Here is a 21449-nt window from a genome sequence, read left to right as displayed (position 1 = left end):
TGTGTGTAGTTATCTTTCCACATCTCCGAGCTGCAGGATCCAGTCACAGTTGTTTTATTGGACGGACGTGTTGATGGATGTGTTGAGATGATGGAACCAATCAGATCCTACACGACCCTTCCATATTTACATAGACAAGCTATTTTCAGAAAGCTGTTTCCAGAATTCCCTGTTCATTTTTATGTTACTAGAGCACTGTAGAGTTGAGATCTTAGGGGTGGAAGCAGAAAAAATCCCAGTCTTTGTCCATAAACGTCTCACATGCTTGTCTCTATCCGTGAGAGGAACAATGTACTGCAGGGATACCCAGATTCCTCAGGGGCAACTTTTAGAAAATGAGATGAAATTATACCTGATTTGAATTGGTTTTAAAATATGTAGCTTTTTTATAATGTATGCTTCATTTTTCATTTTTTGGAGCAGTGTAGTCAATGCATTTTTCATGCTTATGAATGCCATTCATAATATTTATGAATATTTCTAATAAATTGACTTTTCAACTACATCACATGCCCATTTTTATAGACTTATTATTCATGTGTAAAGTCAATAATCAGTAGTTTAGAATTCAGTTCATTCTGTCTGTTTTCACTGTCAAGCTTCCCACATTTGTCACATTTTTTGTTGCTAAGTTCAGTTCACACAGTTTGAATATGCTCCAAGCTGTTGCACCCATCAATGACTATTTGCATATCCTGATGTTTCACTTCTCGATTATTCATGCAGAAATACAACTTGCGAAACATTTTTTGGAGTTAAATTGCTTGCTTCACCAATTAAATCCAGTATAAAAAATAAGTTTTACACTCCGTCTGATCTGCAAAGCAAATGCCACAGCATGATAAAACTAGATCTCTCACATTTTAAGCCCGGTCTTTGAGTGTCTCTGCAGTGCACTGAGTTGGTTCTGGATCTGAAGGGTGTGTAGCTGTTGGTTGGGGTCAGGCCCAGGCAGAGAGATGCACTTTGGGTCAGCAGAGAGACAGCAGGACTCTGGGTCTCACTGGGAGCTTGGAGAAGATTGCTTTTGGCATGCATAGACATGTTACTATCTCTTTGCATAGTACCATCTCTCTGGCCTTTATTAAAATCAGAAAGTAGCATAGAGGGCAGGCGGAGAATGCAAAGGAATCTATAATCAGCTTTAGTGCACACATTGATATGAATATCAATGAATTAGAAATAGAATATCAAAGAAGTTCCATTTATTTGCATTTATTTCTTAAAAACATGGTACAAGTTCACTCTTCAAGCAAAACATTTCAGAAAAATAAAATTTAGTGAGGCTAAAAGTCAATGCAAAAAAAAAAAGACTCCAAAAGGTTTGCGATGAGAATAAATCTTTACTTTCAAATGCCAATCTGTTTGATAACTTCGTATGCAGCGGCAATGCATGCATTTTAATTGTGGCTATTGCAAGTGTCCAAATACTTTTTGGAGCTACTATATTTTATATGTAATGACCTGGCATTGTGAAAACTTTATTTAGGGTTCTTTGCCTTTTATTGGGAAACTATTGGAGAGAGACTTGAAAGTAACTTTCCTAGATGAGCACCAAAGCTTAATGTATCAGCCACAAACCACCATCCAAGACTCACTTCACTGTTCTTTAGTGTTTCCCTCCTAAATATTTGGTTTAAATGTGGAAACTCATTGTAAAGTATCCATTTTTAAAAGGCTGTCAGCATTTTCACTTCATGAGCTCAGGTGTTAGCAATGGTACATTAGCAGTGCTTCACTGTCTCCTCAGATATTATTCTGTAGATGGACTAGAGAGGGATTTGTGCTCACGGATCATTTGAAACATTTTTCTGTGTGATTTGTCCTTCTTTGCTTGCAGATCTCCACATTAAGAGGCCGTTGGGCTTGCGGTGTGTGTTCGATATATCAGGAGATGTGTTTGATGCTAAAAGTGGTGGGTGATAGTTTTTGCTGTAACAGAAGATTGTCGATTTTTGTGGATTTCCATTTAAAAGACGGGTCGGTTTCTTAAATGTTTTTGAAAGAAGTTGCTTCTGATCACCCATTTTCAACTCCCTGCCAAATTATTACCCCCTCATTGAAATTGCTAACTTATTGCCTAATCCTAACCCCCTTCCCTAAACCTACCAATACTAGGGATAATAATCTATTGGGGGTCATAAAAAAAAATCTTGTTGATATCACTTTCGACTTCATAAGTTCACCTACCAATGGTATGAAAGGAGCACAGTTTTCACTCTCACCCAAACCAACATTATTGTTCACACAGAACACAGCGGGCGGATACTGAAAGAGTTGTCTTTTGTGCCCAAATGTTTTTAATCACTTGAATTTTTTTATAAATAAATCTTAAAAACACATGTAAATGATAAAATGTCATGATAATGCTGCAGTGGCCCGAATGTCTTTCACGCTGGCCATCGGGCAGTCCTCATTTATAGTTAATATACCGTATTTTTCGGACTATAAGTCGCACCTGAGTATAAGTCGCATCAGTCCAAAAATACGTCATGATGAGGAAAAAAATATATAAGTCGCACTGGACTATAAGTCGCATTTATTTAGAACCAAGAACCAGGATAAACAAAACATTACCGTCTACAGCCACAAGAGGGCGCTCTATGTTTATTAGGGGTAGGCTAAAGAAGCAATAAGCAGCATAGAGCGCCCTCTCATGGCTGTAGACGGTAATGTTTTCTCTTGGTTAATTTCTCTCGGTTCATGTCAAATTATTTTTGATAAATAAGTCGCACCTGACTGTTAGTCGCAGGACCAGCCAAACTATGAAAAAAAGTGCGACTTATAGTCCGGAAAATACGGTAAGTATACTGGTGTTATACCTTTAGACACTTTGAATTTAAATTACCTTGACTTTTGAGATTTTCTAAAATAATTTTCCTAATTTCTGAGCACATAATATGTATAAGACACGTTTTACAATATGTAGTTGTAGTTTTTTAATCTTTTCTGTATAGATATTAAAAACAAGTGTTTTGTTAAACATTTACATCATGTTTACATGTGTTGCACTTGGAACAGAATTTTCTTTAACTAAAGGGTTAATAAAGAAAAAGTAACTTGAATCATGTTGTAGACACATTTTTAAATTGAATAGTTAAAAATCGTCAAATAATTTTGTTTTTTTTAAAACGAGAATCGGGTCAAACAGTCTGTAAGAATCGAGATTAAAAAGTTTTGCAAAATCACCCAGCGCTTTATAAATCATATATAAATATGAATATTTATAAATTGATTTGACAGCCCTGGTTTCAAAGAACATTTCTTACAGACCCCAAACTCCATTCAAAATTAAATGGAAGTATAAATTTGAAATAAAAATCCATTTAAATCTTTGACAAACACTGACAAAGAGAGGAAGATTTTTAGAAGTAGCATGACAAAAACAAAGTAAATTGGATCATTCTGACGTGACTGGAAGACAGCATGAGTCTGTAGAGCTGAAGTGATTCTGTCGTATCATTGTTCTGCGGTGCATCTCGTTGGCTGTGTTTAACGATCGTGCTCCTGCGCTCCACCATCGCAGCATGTGTTCACGAACCGCAGTGAAGCCTGAATCACAGGATCTGACGTCGCATTTCTCTCCGTGCTCTTTTAAGTCCTAGTGCATTCATTCGGTTTATTTCCCCCGCTGGCTGTCTCTCTCCCTCCACATGGCAGTTCAGATGATCAATCTTTATGAAACAGACACTCGCTCCAGTCCTATATTATAGATCATGAAGCTTGCTGTTCAATTGATTTGCTCATCTGAATGCACCACTTCTGTGGTGGTCTTCAAAATTAATCATTCAATTTCTATTTGTGAGGAAAGCCTCCAGCTTTACTTTACTACTAGTAGACTATTATCTTCACTTGAGTGGTGATGCTAGATTAGCACGATGACAGGTGTTAGCTTGCTTGTTAAAACCCTTCATCTGCTGTAGACATAGTATGCATGACATTTTTGGCCTTTGCTTCATGACTCACAGTCCTCTACTGTAAACATTGCATTTTAACATAGCTTGTCAAGGTAAAAACTCTTTATTAAGGGATAAAACAAGACTTCTTCACTCTACAAATGGTTGTCAAAAGAAAAAATGAAATGTTACTTTGTAGCAAGCGTGACGTTTTAAAGCAAAAGAGGCACTATTTTGGGAATCGGTGCATAGATTTCATTCAGCAAATATGATGCATGGTAGTGTAATTAACCAATCTTTCAGGCAGCCACTAGTACACTGTATTTTAGTAGTTTTTCATATCTGTAACTACAGATGTCTCACATCCCTGATATTCTCGTGCGGTTGAACTCGCCCAGCCCATAATTAAAAATAACAACAACAACCTCAGAGAGGAGATTCCTTCCACTTCCTTTTCCTTTTCCTCTTCCTCTCTCCATTCACCCTTGATTGTTTGCACTTGTGAGTTGAGTATCTTAACTTATGTAGCTCAGTGTTTGTTCAGCGTGCCAGGAAGAGAGAGAGAGAGAAGATAAATGAGGTGGTGTCGCATCAGAATGGGCGGGTGAATACAGAGTTGAGATGAGGTGGGCGAACGAGAGAGAGAAGAGTGACTGTCTCTCTCTCTCTCTCTCTCTCTCTCTGCTCTGTCATTTGTTCTGTTTGTCATAAGTGGAGGGATGTTGTTGGGCGCTGCAGCAGTGGATCTGTGATTTCTGAGGCATTTCCTGTAACTGATCCAGCGTGCTGATCCTGAGTCAGTCATGTCTGTGCTCAAACGCAGCAGACACAGCAAACGCTCGTCGGACTCCATCTATGACCTCCTGCACCTGGTGAGAAGCGTTTTATGACTGCCGCTTTTCTTAAATCAATGCCTTTTCTTGATCAGTTGAATAGTTTTTTCTTATCCTGAGCTGGGGCTTATTGATGCTTTGGGTTTCTGTGCTGGTTTTTGTTGGTGTTTTGTGAAATTTCACTGTCAGAATGTCAGTTGTTTGGGGTTTCTAGACATGAGTGATATAATTGTTAATATATTGAATTTTACTCTGGTAACACCATGTTTTTCTTTGAAATACCTTTAGAGTACCATGTAAATATCATGCATATCATCATAAATCAGACTACCATGTTGTTACCATCTAATACTATGATTGCACCATGTGATTTTTTGTTTTGTAGGGTTTTAGTCAGATTGCGATTGTGTGCAATTTTGTTCTTTTTGGTAGTTTTAGAGGGATTTTGGACACTTTAGAACAGTTATAAACCAGTTTTGTCCTTGCTCATAGTCTAGGATATATCTGATAAGACCACCAAACCACCTAAGGCTAGTTTTAAGTTGTTATTTTAAGCAGGGTGTGGTGGTCTTGTTGGGATTTCATGGAGGAAAGTTCACTGGTGTGGATTTCCCTTTGTGTAGGTGTTCAATGCATGTGTTTGTTTCTTCACGGTGTGCAACCTATTATACTCATAAGATCAATAAAAAGATCCATAATTCCACTGTAACACTAAATTCATATAAAGGCAGGAATATGGAAACCCTTATCTGTGAGGTTATTCTGCAAGATTTCATACTTTAAATGACAGTTACCTTAAAGTCAGTTGACATTTAATTGTCAGATTTTCTTCAGAAATCCATGCATTTGGGAATTTTGCATGAGGGTGAAAGATTAAACACAAAAAAGTTGTTCATGCAGATTCGCCATGTTGACAGGCAAATAGCTGCTTGATTTGAAAATGACGTCCTTTGTGAGAACATTAACAATAGACAATGTACTTTTTTGCCTGCAAGTTGTCACTAATGTGACGCATCTTTTGGGTTAGGGGTTTGTTCAGGCAGGAGTTTGTGAGCTCTACCCCTCAGCAAACACCACTGACAAGTGTGTTTTCCCTTCGCAGCAGTGACATTGGCATTTTCCCAGCAGTTAATGTGTTTTATTGTGTTGTGCTCTGGACGTGCAGGGTGTCATATTTTCTCTCTGTTGTTTGCTGTTCTGAGACTCAAGGACTCTGGGAGAAACACTGTAATTCATCCTTTGTGTGTCCTTGCGTGGGCATTGAGAACCGCTAAGAGCTCACAGCTAATGAACAAGGAAAGGATCTTTCACGCATTAAAAAAAAAAATTAGCCAAAATTAGCACCTGTAGTCTGGCAAGTAAATAAAAGTAGTTGAAAGTCAATAATAGCACTTTTCTCTTTGCAAAATGTAAGTCTCGGATGGATTGTTGCTCTCAGAACATCAGATGTTTGGGTTTTCTAGTAAAAAGTGCCATTATTTTATGTAGAGTTAGTAATTTATACATGTATATTTTATTATGTTAATTCTTGATACCGTGAAATACCTTAGGGTACCTTGTAAATATCATGCATATTGCCATATATCATCATTAGTATAATGGTGTTACCATCTAATACTATAGCCACTGTTGAGCCAAAAGCATGTGTACTAGAGCGTGCCAGTCGTGTTTCCACTGTCACTTCCGGGTCTTGATCGTACCTCGTCCTTGGACCAAAGCGGGCCAGCTGGGGCTAGAGGAGTGGTTATGAACAAAGGCAGAATTTCGGATCATTTCAAAAAGCTAACAGCTATAACACCAGCAAAAAAAACTTTTTTAAATAAGCTGCACTCAAAACTCACTTTCAGCAGCGAGTGAGTAAAATAACTTGATCCGATGTGGATTATAATCACCATACAAGGCAGAATATTTATAAGCAATGCAAAAGGAAATGCACACTAGGCATAAACATTACCATAGTAAACATGGTAAATACGACCACTTGAAGAAATCAGACGTCAGCTTCTTATTCTCTATCACACTGGTTTTCAACCTGTGGGTCGCGGTGGTGGCCAATTACTGTTAAAATAAATAAATAATTTCATGTATATAATTAAATAACAAAAAATAAATATTAAACTGTTACTATGCTTCCACTATTCAAGCTCGCTGATTGGTTTAAGAATAAACCAAAAATTTATCTTAGATATTTCAACAAATTCAAACATTCATAAATGGCTGTCAACATGTTCCCTTGTGACTGTCTACCCACTGCCGAGCTCTGGCTGGATCTGGTTTTCCCGTTTTGCTGAGCGGTTCCAGCCTGAGTTATTTTTTGTTCATTTTCAGTCCATTTTAGGGCTGCTTGATTAATCAAAATCATCATAAAATCATGATTTGAGAATGCGCAATGTCTAAATGGCTTTATAGCACGATTTACCGTGGCCCTGACCTCCCGCAGTATGCTTTCCGATCCAATCAGAATGCAGCGCCTCTAGCGCGAGAACAGAACAGACTGGGCATATGCCTAACTCCAGGTTCACACTCTGTCTGTGATGCACCTTTTTTCCAAGCCCATGTTAACGGATCAGAGCGTTCACACTGCACGCGGTAAAACTAGAAACAAACGGCTGCTTTTATCATGGTGGTTTTGTGATCGCGCTAGTTCACGTGACTTATTTCTTATTAGTTTTCTGATAACTTCTGTTTGTTGGTGACATGATGGGGTTGTGTGACGTTGTTCCTGAGGGGCGTGTAAAGGGCGGGTTTTAGTGGAGCTTCTGGCCGGACGGTGGAAAAGTGGCTTATGATTGAAAGCCACAATATTTTGTTTTACTCAGTAGTCTTTTATTACTTTTAAAGACCAAATAGACTGAAATTATTCTGTGCTTTTGCATGCTTTATTATTATTAATTTTAAAGTTAACTTTTTTACTTGAAATACAAATACCAAAACTAAATGTGTTACTTAAATGTTAAATGAAATAAAATAAACAGTAAACTTCTTTTTTTACAGGTAATTGCCATCGCATTTTTAATTTGTATTATTTTTAACTAGACGTAATAAAATAACTACAACTAAAACTGAAATGAAAATTAATGAACTGAGCACTAAATAGACATATTTTAAAAAGTACAATGCAAAAAGTACTATAAAAAAATTATGAAAATATAAAAAATAAAAACAAATTTAAAATATTAATATTAAAATGTTACTATGTCACAGAAACTAAATTAGCACTGGTAGATGAGATATAAAAAATAAAGCATATTTATTTTTAAGAGTGCATTCTGGGAGTCCTGCTGGTGACGTCATGCTTTGATTCTTCAGAACGAATGTTTGTCTCTCCTCAAAAAAACAAAACAAATATTTTAGTAGCTGACCTTTGGACTCTTTTTCTATCACTGGGTTTGTACGAAAGGTTTTCTGTGTTGCTTTAGCCTTCATCTTCCTCTGCCAATAATCTTTAATGTGTCTGTTTTAAAAAGCCTCAGATGTGACTGTGTTGGTGGATGTGTGGTGTACTTCTTGTTTCCTAATGTACTTGTCTCTGACTGTGCCGTTTCGGAGAATGATGAAATGAGAAATTCTGTGGAAATCTGACAGCTGCTGTATCTGAAAGCGTGTGAAGGTGTCTCTGTGATAACGGGATCACAAACATCTTGACAGTTCTCTCCCAGCTTGTACGCCACGGTTGTGGCAGCTGATGATGTTTTAACTAATGAGTAAAGTGACAGGTGAAGCTCGACGCCCCTCGGAGATGAAATTCTGCGTCTCTGATTTAGGACCTGATTTATTTGTTTACACGCAGACAGAGACACAATGTGAAGCCAATATATTCCCTGACACTCCTGAGGATTTATTTTGAAGCAATTCTTCTTTAATAACACACATAATGTTCCTACTGCCTGACAGATGCCCTGAGAAATCACACCTGATGTGAGAAGCAGAAACAGCCCATTGTCAATCAGAAATGCTTTATTTACATGCATTAATGTGTACTAATATCTGGTTACCTGTCAGAGTTAACATAGTTAAAGATGTGATCTGAGTTGTGTTAAAGTTAGTAGCAGCAGAAATCACTTCTGAGACCTTTACTGCAATGAAGTGAGCCTTAATTTACCATCTGCAATCCAAAAGGCCATCAGTGCTTTGAGCTGTCCTCTCGGTTTTGGTCAAGTTCATATATGAAGTGAAGTGAAGTGTCATTCAGCCAAGTATGGTGACCCATACTCAGAATTTGTGCTCTGCATTTAACCCATCCGAAATGCACACACACACTGTGAGCACACACCCGGAGCAGTGGGCAGCCATTTATGCTGCAGCGCCCGGGGAGCAGTTGGGGGTTCGATGCCTTGCTCAAGGGCACCTAAGTCGTGGTATTGAAGGTGGAGAGAGAGCTGTTCATGCACTCCCCCCACCCACAATTCCATCCGGCCCCAGACTAGAACCCACAACCCTTCAATTGGGAGTCCAACCCTCTAACCATTAGGCCACGACTTCCCCATACTTGCTTCTAGAAAGTCATTTTAAAAAGCAGCAAAAAGTTGGTTATTTAGAAGAAAACTCTTCAGCCTCAAAAGAAAAAGTGAAAGAGAATGAAAGAATCAAAGATGCTGGATTGGATAGAGAAGCGATATGATTAATTAATTGTAATTAGATATGTTTTTTATTTATTTATTTATTTTATTTTATTTTTTTCGATTTATTTCTTTGTGTGTTAATTAATTCATTTATTTAAATATTTATTAATGCCATAATGGTTTTTATATATTTATTTTTATGTATTTTATTTATTCATTCATTTTTGTTTTTATCTAAATTTGTATTAAACTTTTTATTTAGGTAATCTTTTTTATTATTAATTTAATGCTTTGGCAACATTGTCCTACTCTGCACAGTCAAGACAGTAAAGCTGATCTGATGATCTGAATATATATATATATATATATATATATATATATATATATATATATATATATATATATATATATATATAATTGCATTTACTTTTCTGTAAATTATAAAAATACATCGGTGTATATATTTAATAATAATACAGCATTATTATTTAATATATACACCGATATATTTTTATAACTTACAGAAAAGTAAATGCAATTATGCCTGTTGTTATATAATGCAGTGAGTGAAATACTTTACAAATGAAAGGCACTTGATGTAATTTGATTATTTTCTCTTTTTATTTTAAACTTCAAGGACTCAAAGCAAAAGATCAGATCAGATTATTCATCATGAATGAATGAGTCTGGCATCAATGCAAAACAACTTCACATTATGAAGCACTTAAATTTAAAAAACAAAAGACTCAAAACAGTGAACACCAATATTACTAAATGACTAATTTGCACTGCAGAATAGGGAGATATATTTCATATATCAGTATAACATGGCAAGTTGCGACCTTTTAACACATTCTTCACAAACTTGACTTGTTGGTTTATGCCGGTATCATATTTTCCTGTTGCAATTAATTGGCAATGCTTTTATCAAGGTATACTGTATTATCAAGGTATTGATATTTAGTTTAAAAAAAGTGGTCATAATACAGTATAACAGGTTAAATAACTTTTTACTTATAACAAAAATAACTGAACATTTAAATACAATAAAGCAATGCAGAAAAATATATAAAGTTAAAAGTTTCATTCAGATTAAAGTGCAAAAGAACCATAAAGACCAATAGGTATCACTTTACAATAAGACCTCATTAGTTGACCTTAATAAATGCATTAAGATTCACAATGAGCAATAGCTACATAAAAAAATACAAGTCTTAGTTCATGTTAGCTCATTAAATAAAACATCAGCAACTTTTGATTTTAACCACGTGTTATTAAATATTGGAATACCTAAGATTAATGAATGTTTGGAAGAATTTTTCATTGGCAGTTTGTTAACCAATAAATTAACTAATGTTAACTAAAGAATCCCTAGTGTAAATTGTGAACGAGCAATAAAGAATCAAAACACTTTCAGACAATATCCAGGGCATGTTGTTGTACAGATTAAAATAATAAACAAAAAGTTTGAAAATGAATAGCCTATTAAGTTTAAATATTTAATTATTTGGCGCTGTGATGAACACCATAGTGGATCCACAAATCCGAATGGCTATTTAAATCTATTTAAATATGTTTTAGATAGTAGTGCAGCTGCTTTATTTATGGGGTTTCCAGTGTAAGGGCTGCATTTTCTGCAGTTTAGCGCCATCTGCTGTCAGAGAGTGAATGTGCTTTCATTCAGAGCATCTCTCATGTGTTCCTCATGTGCTTCTCATATGTGCTTGTTTACATCAGAGCACACAGAGTCTTTCAAGCGGCATACAGCGTGTTGTGCATTTTGACCAGTTGATGGGAATAGTATTCTTAAAATACATTCCAAATTCTGAATAATTTTAAAATATATTATTATTTACCGTGCATATACTTTACCGTGATATATCGCATTACCGAATACCAGCACATGTCTATTGGCGACACATCCGGCTTTTCATTTTCACATTACTGCATGATTCTCATGTGTAAATATAATAAAGCTGTCCTGCCTGTCGACATCCATGTATATGAATCTACCAGAGTATAAACCCTGTAGCGGATGACACCAGAAAGATGGATGGATGGTACTTTCTCTCAGTTTGTCAGTGTTACTGCGAGAATGACAGTCCATGTGCCATCCCAGCCGTTCCCATAGCAACCGCATCCATGGACAGGTGCTCATGTTTTGGTTGCCGTTCAGAAGAAATTAAGACATTTCAGAAGCGCAGGAAGGGAGGGATGGAGAGAAAGAGAGAGAAGGAGAGCCAAAAGATGGACTGTTGGAGGAGAGGAGAGGCTGAAAATAGAGCAAATGAGTGCTTGTGGTTTTTATAGCGTTCTTCATTCTGCGGGATCCAGCTGCAGGTGCAGCGAGAGTGTGTGTGTGTGTGTGTGTGTGTGTGGTAATAACAGCGCAGGACTGTCAGATGTCTCTCTCTTCATCACCGTCTTTCTCTCTCTGTAGAGTACGGAGCAGGTCGCAGCTTTCTGCCGCAGTCTGCACGAGATGAATCCCTCGTCTGAGATCGTCTCTTCCTCGTCCGGACCGGAGTCTTCCTCGCTCCCTCCGAGCAACGCCACTCCACGCCAGCTCTCCGATGCCGACAAACTCCGTAAAGTCATCTGCGAACTGGTGGAGACGGAGCGCACCTACGTCAAAGTCAGTACCAGTGTGTGTGTGTGTGTGTTTAGTCAGACATGCTCGTCTGTGTGTTAGACTTACATAACTTTGTGCCCTTCATCGAATCTAGGCCTGGAGGGAAAGAAATTGTGCCCTTGACTTGCCGTTTTCTGCACCCACTCACTCTTTGGCAGTGTTTGAAATGGAATGCTAGCATACCGCATCGTACATACTGCCTTAAAAATAGCATTTAAAACAGAATGCAGTGATTTAAAACAGCAGTTTGTCACATGACCTCACAGAATTCTATGCGTTTAAAGGGATAGCTCATGTTTGCTCGCTGTGTTGAGATTAACGACAGAGCCGTGACTGGATTTCCCGTCTCTCGGAGGACAGCTGAGATTACAGTTACACCTTCACCAACATGCTGCTCATCGCTGGGAATATTTACAATTTGTTCGGATTCATCTGCCTGTTTGAGCAAAGAACTGAATCAACAGTCTGAATGAAGCAGCATGAGTGTGTGATGAGGCTGAGCAATATAGCTGAAGAAATTGTTTGTGCGTGTGTGTGTGTGTGTGTGTGTGTGTGTGTGTGTGTGTGTGTGTGTAAATACACACACACACACACACACACACACACACACCAAGGACAAAATGTTTTATGTCCTGATATGGAAAACTATTATAGTGTACTTAATCTAAAGCCATTAAAAAAAAAAATATTATGTATTTATGTATATGTGACTTGATTTATTTTAAACCATATTGATATGGATCAGTTTTTATATGCATCCTAATAAACAGCAACATGTGCTACATGTATTTTTTACTTTTAACTCAAAAGATTAATTAAATCACTGCTTTGAACCAATCGAGTTATTATTGTTAACTAGAAAAAAACAACAACTTTAAATGACTTTTTAATTAAATTAAATTACTATTTAAGTTACTTTAAATAAACTTCAAATATATATATATATATTATTCATATATATATATATATAATTCATTTTAGGTAGTTTCCAACATTTCTAATTTTCATTTAGTTTAACTTTATGCACTAAAATTGCTTAAAATAAAAATGAACTAATTATAAAAGAACAAAAACTACATTTATTTAAAAAAATATATAATTTTAACTAAAATGAAAAGACAAAGTATGATGTCAACTAATTAAAAGTAATTCAAATTATTAAACAAAAACTATAATGGTAACTTAAAATATTTGTAACAATTGGAAGCAGTTCTTTTAACTTTAAGGGCCATTAAACAGCCATGAAACTGGTCAGATGTATGGTTAATATTCTGCATGATGTTCATAGGCTGTTCTTTAATATTATTTTGTGTCTTCTCTCACTTTTTCAGGATCTGAACTATTTGATCGGGCGATATCTAACCCCGCTGCAGAAGGAGTCTTTCCTCACTCAGGATGAGGTGAGTGAAGCACTGCTGATGGTTTCGTGTTATCATAGAGCTGGAACACACCTCCAGAACAAAGAACCATATTTCATAATCATCCTGATGGAGAGCAGCGTGTAGGAGGACACAGAGACCGAGACAAACACACACACACACACAAGAAAGAAGAGTGGGAGGGAGACACAAAATGAGGAAAACTTACATCAGACAGAAGAGAGGAAGTTCTCAGTCTTCTGTTCGTGTCTCTGCTCCTTTAATGCCCTACTTATAGGAGCTGAGCTCATTGTGCTGCAGTGCAGACACTACAGAGATGTAGTTTGAGTCACTTAAAGACTTGATGCAAATACAGTATCATGCATATTCGATACATATTTTTTTAAATGCTTATTTTATATCATTATTTAATGTTTTAGGTACACACTTTAAGCTAAAAATGTCCACAGTTTAACTTAGTTTTGATAATGAAGTATATATGTATATATGGTTTATATTTTTTTTTTATTTGTATTTGTGTGTTTGTATAACTAAGCTTAAAACTGATATGAAAATTAAGAAAAACAAACAAGAACACAACATTAAAACTAACAAAAATGTAAATAAAAATAATAAAACATACAAATAAAAACTACTTACACAGGTTAAAGAATTTAATAACATTAAATTATTAAATAAAGCTGCTGAAGTGATGATGAAGTGAATTATTTAAATGTATAACTCTTTGTTTTTAACTATTATATTTGACCTGGTTTAATGTGATCCTGCATGTGTATGTGATAGCTGGACGTGCTGTTCGGAAACCTCCCGGAGATGCTGGAGTTTCAGGTGGAGTTCCTGAAGACTCTGGAAGACGGAACCCGATTGGTGCCAGACCTGGAGAAACTGGAGCGAGTGGAAGAGTTCAAGGTTTGTGGCTCTTTCGGGGCATACACCATGCTTTTTTACGTGTAGCATGCTTTTTGAGACGCTACGGTTGCAGTGCATCACTTACAAGCATTCACAACAAGATTTATCCAACGCAAACCATGTTACCTGATGTAATCCCTCTCGTCTTACAGAAAATCCTGTTTTCTCTGGGCGGCTCGTTCCTGTATTACGCCGACCGCTTCAAGATCTACAGCGCTTTCTGTGCCAGCCACACCAAAGTGCCCAAAGTGCTGGTCAAAGGTATGTAAATCTCAGCTCAAAAGCAATTCTGGGATTTTGTCTGTGAGCTCGGTCTGCTTCTTCTCGCTGGCTATTTTTATAGTGGTTATGTGACACTGGATTAAAGAACTTAACGTGCTTGAAAACATTTACGCTTATTGTGAAATGCATAACAAAATCGCTATCAGTCTCGTGATAGCATAATCACATCTTCCTGTGTCTGTGTCCTCTCCAGCAAAAACAGACGCGGCCTTCAAGGCGTTTCTGGACGAGCGCAACCCCAAACAGCAGCATTCGTCCACGCTGGAGTCGTACCTGATCAAACCCATCCAGAGGGTGCTGAAGTACCCTCTGCTCCTGAGAGAGCTGCACTCGCTCACAGACCCCGACAGCGAGGAGCACTACCATCTGAACGGTGAGAGACTCTGATGCATGACGCTGCGTGTAATGCAAAAATAAAAGACGGCTTTTATGCTCGCCAAGGGTGCATTTATATAATGAAAAATACAGTAAAATTTGTAATATTGTGAAATATTATTACAGTTTAAAGGAGTTGTTTTCTATTGTAGTATACTGTAAAATATAATTTATTTCTGTGATGCACAGCTGTATTTTCAGCATCATTCCTCCAGTCTTCAGTGTCACCTGATCCTTCAGAAATCATGAAAATATGTAGATTTTCCACTTAAGAAACATTTCTGTTTATTATCAATGTTTAATACAGTTGTTCTGCTTCACTTTTTCTATGCAAACCATGATAAATATACTTTTTTCAGGTTTCTTTGACGAGCAGAAAAGTCAAAAGAACAGCATTTATTTGAAATAGAAATTATAAATGTCTTTACTGTCATCAGTTGAATTTGCTAAATGTATTAATTTGAAGTACCATATTTTTCGGACTATAAGTCGCATTTATTTAGACCCAAGAACCAAGAGAAAACATTACCGTCTACAGCCGCGAGAGGGCGACTACAGGGGAGCAGCATAGAGCGCCCTCTGGCGGCTGGAGACGGTAATGTTTTCTCTTAGTTAATTTATCTTGGTTCATGTCAAATTAATTTGGATAAATAAATCGCACCTGACTATAAGTCGCAGGACCAGCCAAACTATGAAAAAAAGTGCGACTTATAGTCCGGAAAATACAGTATTAATATTTTTTTTTTTTTTAAGTGTAGTGTATTGTCCAAATAAGATGTTATAACTGGAGATCTGTGTTAAATCCATCAATCTGAAGTCTTACGTCTCAACCAACTCTCTGAATCCACTGCTATATAATTGACATATAACTGATATATAGTTCATTTTCTCTGCTGTTGTAGTTGCAATGAAAGCCATGAACACAGTGGCCAGTCACATCAACGAGATGCAGAAGATCCACGAGGAGTTTGGAGCCGTCTTTGACCTCCTCATCTCTGAACAGACCGGAGACAAGAAAGAGGTTTGTGATCTGTACATCACTTTAAATCCAGGCGACTAATTTCACTGGACAAGCTAGGTTTTACTGTTTGCATCACTCCACATGTCCAATCACAGTTCATCGATTGGCATCACTATTAACTATGGTCTTTTTGGTCCAATTGATTATTTATGATTTTAAATTATCTAATCTATTAAATAATAATTTGAAATATGGTTTCGGTTCACTTTTTATTTTTGCATGTGAGTTCAGCTTGGGATAATACAGAACTTGGGTCTCAGATTTTCAACCACATTTCATGCTCTGCAGCTGATAAGAAATGTAAAACTGCCGGATCGTATTTTCTCATTTATTCCCGGATTTGCTGTCATCTGTCTGCACATTTGAATCTTATTATGTGAATGCTGTGAAAGTTTAGTTGCATAATGCGGCTGTATCTCTGAACAATGTAACCAGGGACAGATGAGATCCCTTCTGGATTGCGAGACTTCTCTCTCTCTCTGTGTGTGTGTGTGCGTGTGTTGTGCGAGCTCTAACGGTGGCGTCTGCTATGATTACAGGTTGCAGACTTGTCTATGGGAGATTTACTCCTCCACACCAGCGTGACATGGATCAACCCGTCCTCCTCACTGGGAAAGTGCAAGAAAGAGCCACAGCTGGCCACATTCGGTGCGTTCTGTTCCCACACAAGCTCAACTCATGACAGACAGACAAATATGTACATTTGTTTCTGAAGTGTAGTGTTATATGCTTCTCCTCCAGTGTTCAAAACCGCCGTAGTGTTCATCTGTAAGGATTACTCCAAGCAGAAGAAGAAAATGGTGAGTGTTGAGATCTCCATTATTATTGTGTTACGCCCAAACACAAGCCTCTCTCTCGTTCCCTCTTTTCTTGGGCTTACAGAGGTATTCAGCAGTTAACTGGGTGTTGTATTCATGCTCTTGTTTGGTACAGCGTTCACACCCTAAGATAAAGTAATGACATTTTTCTCACACGCATCTATCTCTGTTTCTCAGGGTGGATCTCACAGAGCATCAGTCTCAGGTGAAGAGAAAGATCCCTTCCGTTTCCGTCACATGATCCCCACTGATGCGCTTCAGGTGCGCACACTGTCCAGTACAGGTAAGCTCACCTCTGACCCCGTCAGCACACACACACAAAACAAACCAATGCACGGTGATGTCCGACCCTGTAGAGGTGAACAGGGAGCTGATCAAAGTGTGTGTGGTTTCAGATGGAGAGAGCGCAGCCGTGTGTGAGATCATCCATGTGAAGTCTGAATCAGAGGGAAGACCAGAGAGAGTGTTTCAGCTCTGCTGCAGGTCAGTGTCTCTGGAATGACAACAAATGAGGGGGGAAAATCTCTCTCTCTCTATTTAAAAAAAAAAAAAAAAAGATTTAAATAAAAATATTTTATATATATTATAAAATAAAAAATAAAATTCATTTTAATGCATATAAAGAAATAATATATATTAAAATGTATTTAAAATATATTTTTAAGATATTTAAAAATAATAACCATGTATATAAATATATTTTACCAAATAGTTATAAAAAAGAAAGCTGTCACCATCTGGTGGAGGAACCTTGTACAGCTTCAATGCATAAATTTTTTTCTGTTATGTGAACTGCAAATATAAACCATATTTATCCGAGCCATTTTAAGAGCATATGTTTTATATATATTATGAAATAAAAAATAAAATTCATTTTAATGCATATAAAGAAATAATGTATATTAAAATGTATTTAAAATATATTTTAAAGATATTTAAAAATAATAATCATGTATATAAATATATTTCACCAAATAGTTATAAAAAAGAAAGCTGTCGCCATCTGGTGGAGGAACCTTGTACAGCTTCAATGCATAATTTTTTTTTCTGTATGTGAACTGCAAATATAAACCATATTTATCTGAGCCATTTTTAGAGCATATGATCAAGGTCAACACGAATAATAAACTGACATCATTGTGCAAATGTGGATCTTAAATTGTGTCTGCAGCTCTCCAGAGAGTAAGAAAGACTTCTTGAAGACGGTTCACTCCATCCTGAGAGATAAACAGCGTCGTCAGCTGTTGAAGACGGAGAGTCTTCCTCTCAGTCAGCAGTACGTTCCCTTCGGAGGAAAACGCTTGTGTGCCCTTAAAGGAGCCCGACCGGCCATGAACCGCGCAGGTACACACAAAGAAATACTCTTATTCAGCAAGGATAGTGACTGTGAAGACATTTATAATGTTTCTATTTCCAATAAATGCTGTTGCTTTGAATCTATTTATCATGGTTTCCACAAAAATATGAAACAGCAACAGTGATAATGATTACAAATGTTTCTTGAGCAGCAAATCGACATATTAGAATGATTTCTGAAGATCATGTGACACTGAAAACAGGAGTTATGATGCTGAAAATTTTGAAAATTACATCACAAATTTAATTTTACACTATATTCACATAGCAAACAATCTTAAATGGTAATCATATTTCACACAGTATATATTGTAATGTCAGATGCTCACGGTTTTGTCTGTTCTCAGTGTCTGCGCCGACTCGTACTCTGGGCCGCAGGAAACTGGTGAGGAACCGCTTCACCATCGACACAGACATTGTTTTCGACACCGAGCCCGACAGCGACTCGCCAGACTCCCAGCATGCTCAGCAGCAGGGCGTCGTTCCGGCGGGCGACACCGACCGCTGGGTGGAGGAACAGTTCGACCTTCAGGGCTACGAGGAGCAGGAACAGGATGTGAAGGAAACAGACATCCTGAGCGACGACGATGAGTTCTGCCAGTCCGCTCTGAGCCCGTCCACCGACCCGGACGTAGAGGGTCCGCTTTCTGCGCTCTCGCTAGAGGGAGACACGGCTGAGGAGGAAGAGGAGGAGGAAGAGGATGCCAAGAAGGACTACAAATCCCAGCATGCCAAGCTGTCTCATTTAGGGAAGCAGTGTGCCATGTCGGTGGCTAGTGTGGATGAGCAGGTGCCCGGTGAGGACATCTGGGTACGACGGGACAGCAGCACAGAGAACGAGACACAGGACGAAACCCAGAGCTGAAACGCATCGGGAGACAGACTCGATTCAAGAAATAATCACTCGAAAATTACAGTTTGCTGAAAGTTTTCTCACCCACAGGCGTTACAAGATTCAGATGAGTTTGTTTCTTCATCAGATTTGGAGAAATGTAGCATTGCATCAGTGTCTCATCAATGGATGCTCTGCAGTGAATGGGTGCCGTCAGATTGAGAGTCCAAACAGCTGATAAAAACATCACAATAATCCACAGCACTCCAGTCCATCAGTTCATGTCGTGTGAGGCTAAATGATGCACTTCAGACCTCTTTAACCTCAAACTGTTGTTTCTGACTAATATATGAGTCCATAATCTATAATCTGAACCAGGAGAGAAATCTGCACAAGTCACAAGCCAAAATTATTAAATTAAAAGTAAGTAGACACCAGAAATGTCAAGCACTGGTCAAATAAGGGTAAAGATTAAAGAAAAGAGAAAACAAAGTTGTTATTGTTGTTTATATTTCTAATCATGGTATTTTAGCCAGATATAATGACAGCTTCTTTTCTTACAGACATAGTTTGTGACTGGTGTGTGGATTATTGTGATGTTTTTATCAGCTGTTTGGACTCTCATTCTGACGGCACCCATTCACTGCAGAGCATCCATTGGTGAACAAGTGATGCAATGATACATTTCTCCAAATCTGATGAAGAAACACACTCATCTACATCTCGGATGACCTGAAAGTGATTACATTTTCAGCAAATGTTATTTTTTGGGTGAACTATTCCTTTAAAGGTCTCCAGTCAAAAACATCAGCCGATGCATGACAACAGTTTCTCTGTGCTAATATTCCGAATGGTAGACATTCCTTTCAAAGCAGCTGTAAGATATGACGCTTTAAACACATTAGATGAGCTCTACATGTGCCATGTGGCCAATCAGAAACCGCAGGAAACGTTGTGGTACAATCAATAGAATTGCAATTGCACATTCACCGTTGGCAGCCTCAAACATTTGACCGCCAACGTCTGCCAAACATTCCCGTTTCGTTCTTGACCTTGTTATTTACAATATAAGGGCTGGGATATATTTATAATGTCCTGCAGATGTAAGAAGAACGACAGCCTGGTTTAATATCTCACTTTTTCATTATTTGTTCAGCATCGTCTCATATTTGTACAGAGAAGCTGTAAACGACATTTTAATATTTGTGTTTATTTCTTTGCGATGTATCCGAAATGTACATAGTGCACTATTCTGACCTGAAATCTACATGTAATTTGAATATTCATCGAGTAGTTGGGTTGAATATTAATTTAGATGTGCACATCTCAGGTCAAAATAATGAGGATTTTTTTTTACAGCTCATTCTAGGTCACTATGTCCTGTTTTACTTGAATTTTGTTGATAAATGCAATATGATTTTTAGCTGATGGACTGTTCTGTTTCTGTTTAAATGGTTTGTTGTGGTTCGGCTCTACATGAATGACACATAATGATTTGACGCTTAAACTCACGATTCTTTATAAAAGACGATCGGAGCCCTTACACAGACAATGCATACAGTGTATTATTATTTTTATTACTTTTTATGTTTTTAAATTCCAAAATTTGCTGAATGCAATCAAGAGAAGCCACTGGAAAATATTTTGGATGATATTGACCAACCCAACCCTGATTGAAAACATTCCCATTGAGCTATAGAAATGCATTTTTATTTTGTATATAGAGCTGTGGATTGATATTATATCAAATAAACTGGTTTCGTACATATCAAAAGCCGGTTCCCTGTGATTTGTGGATGCTTCTGCATTTCCAGTATGTCTTTACACACTTAATAAGAGGCACTTCTGCTTGTGTGATCTTGCCCTTCATGTGTACGAGTCAGTGATCGTGGGATTTGAGTCGTACAGCAGCGCTCTGCATTGCTCGCAGACAGAAGTACCAGGATGTCTTCAGACTGAAACTCTGGAGTCAAGAGTGAAATACAAGACGAGTGAAGCAATCAATCTCTCAGTGCTCAGATGAATCTGTGATATATGAGCTGATAGAAATCTTCTCCTCGAGCCAGACCACACATGCATCAGCATCTTCACGTATAAAACTCATGAATGAGCTACGCTAATTCTTTCAACCTTTATGAGTGTTTCAAAAGTCATGTCAGGGCAAACTGTCACTCTTTTTTTGCTGTTGTGCATGTTTGAGAATTTTCACATTATCTTGGTTTTAATGTTTAAGAATGCAACTTTTTTAATGTTTTCATGAATTTTCATAATTGTTATACAGCTGGAAATGTATTGCTTATATTAGGTTTCATATTTATACAAGTGTTTAATTATAGCATAATAATGTAATGTAATTATAACAATTATAGATTTGTATTTTTAACCATAAAATCAATCTGCCTCCCAGTGGTGGAAGTTGGTTACATACTTTTGTACAAAATGTTTTTTGTAGGCCTACTGTTCTTAGTGAATAGAAATATAGACAATGTACTGTGGATTAAAAATGCATACTTTTGTTACAGCAGAATATGTGGGAAATCCACTCAAGAAGACG

The 21449-nt window shown here is 37.3% G+C and overlaps 1 protein-coding gene across 3 annotated transcripts in view; it reads left to right on the top strand.

Moving 5' to 3' along the window:
* LOC127972937 (rho guanine nucleotide exchange factor TIAM1) overlaps nucleotides 1-20669 on the top strand; it is a 70551-nt gene extending 49882 nt beyond the window's left edge. For 2 of the 3 annotated variants that reach the window (XM_052576945.1, XM_052576944.1), the window contains exons 17-28: nucleotides 11732-11926; nucleotides 13255-13323; nucleotides 14086-14211; nucleotides 14364-14472; nucleotides 14687-14866; nucleotides 15771-15889; nucleotides 16429-16537; nucleotides 16631-16689; nucleotides 16885-16990; nucleotides 17103-17190; nucleotides 17879-18051; nucleotides 18411-20669. In XM_052576945.1, the coding sequence (XP_052432905.1) occupies nucleotides 11732-11926; nucleotides 13255-13323; nucleotides 14086-14211; nucleotides 14364-14472; nucleotides 14687-14866; nucleotides 15771-15889; nucleotides 16429-16537; nucleotides 16631-16689; nucleotides 16885-16990; nucleotides 17103-17190; nucleotides 17879-18051; nucleotides 18411-18928 (1851 nt within the window). In that variant the 3' untranslated portion in view covers nucleotides 18929-20669. Of the gene's footprint in view, nucleotides 1-4715; nucleotides 4769-11731; nucleotides 11927-13254; nucleotides 13324-14085; nucleotides 14212-14363; nucleotides 14473-14686; nucleotides 14867-15770; nucleotides 15890-16428; nucleotides 16538-16630; nucleotides 16690-16884; nucleotides 16991-17102; nucleotides 17191-17878; nucleotides 18052-18410 lie in introns of all 3 variants that reach the window. The other variant, XM_052576946.1, reaches the window with a different exon arrangement.
* The last annotated feature ends 780 nt before the right edge of the window (nucleotides 20670-21449 follow it).

The sequence above is a fragment of the Carassius gibelio genome, chromosome B15, assembly GCF_023724105.1.
Source record: "Carassius gibelio isolate Cgi1373 ecotype wild population from Czech Republic chromosome B15, carGib1.2-hapl.c, whole genome shotgun sequence".
Lineage (NCBI taxonomy): Eukaryota > Metazoa > Chordata > Actinopteri > Cypriniformes > Cyprinidae > Carassius > Carassius gibelio.
This window is presented reverse-complemented; position numbering and strand designations above follow the sequence as displayed.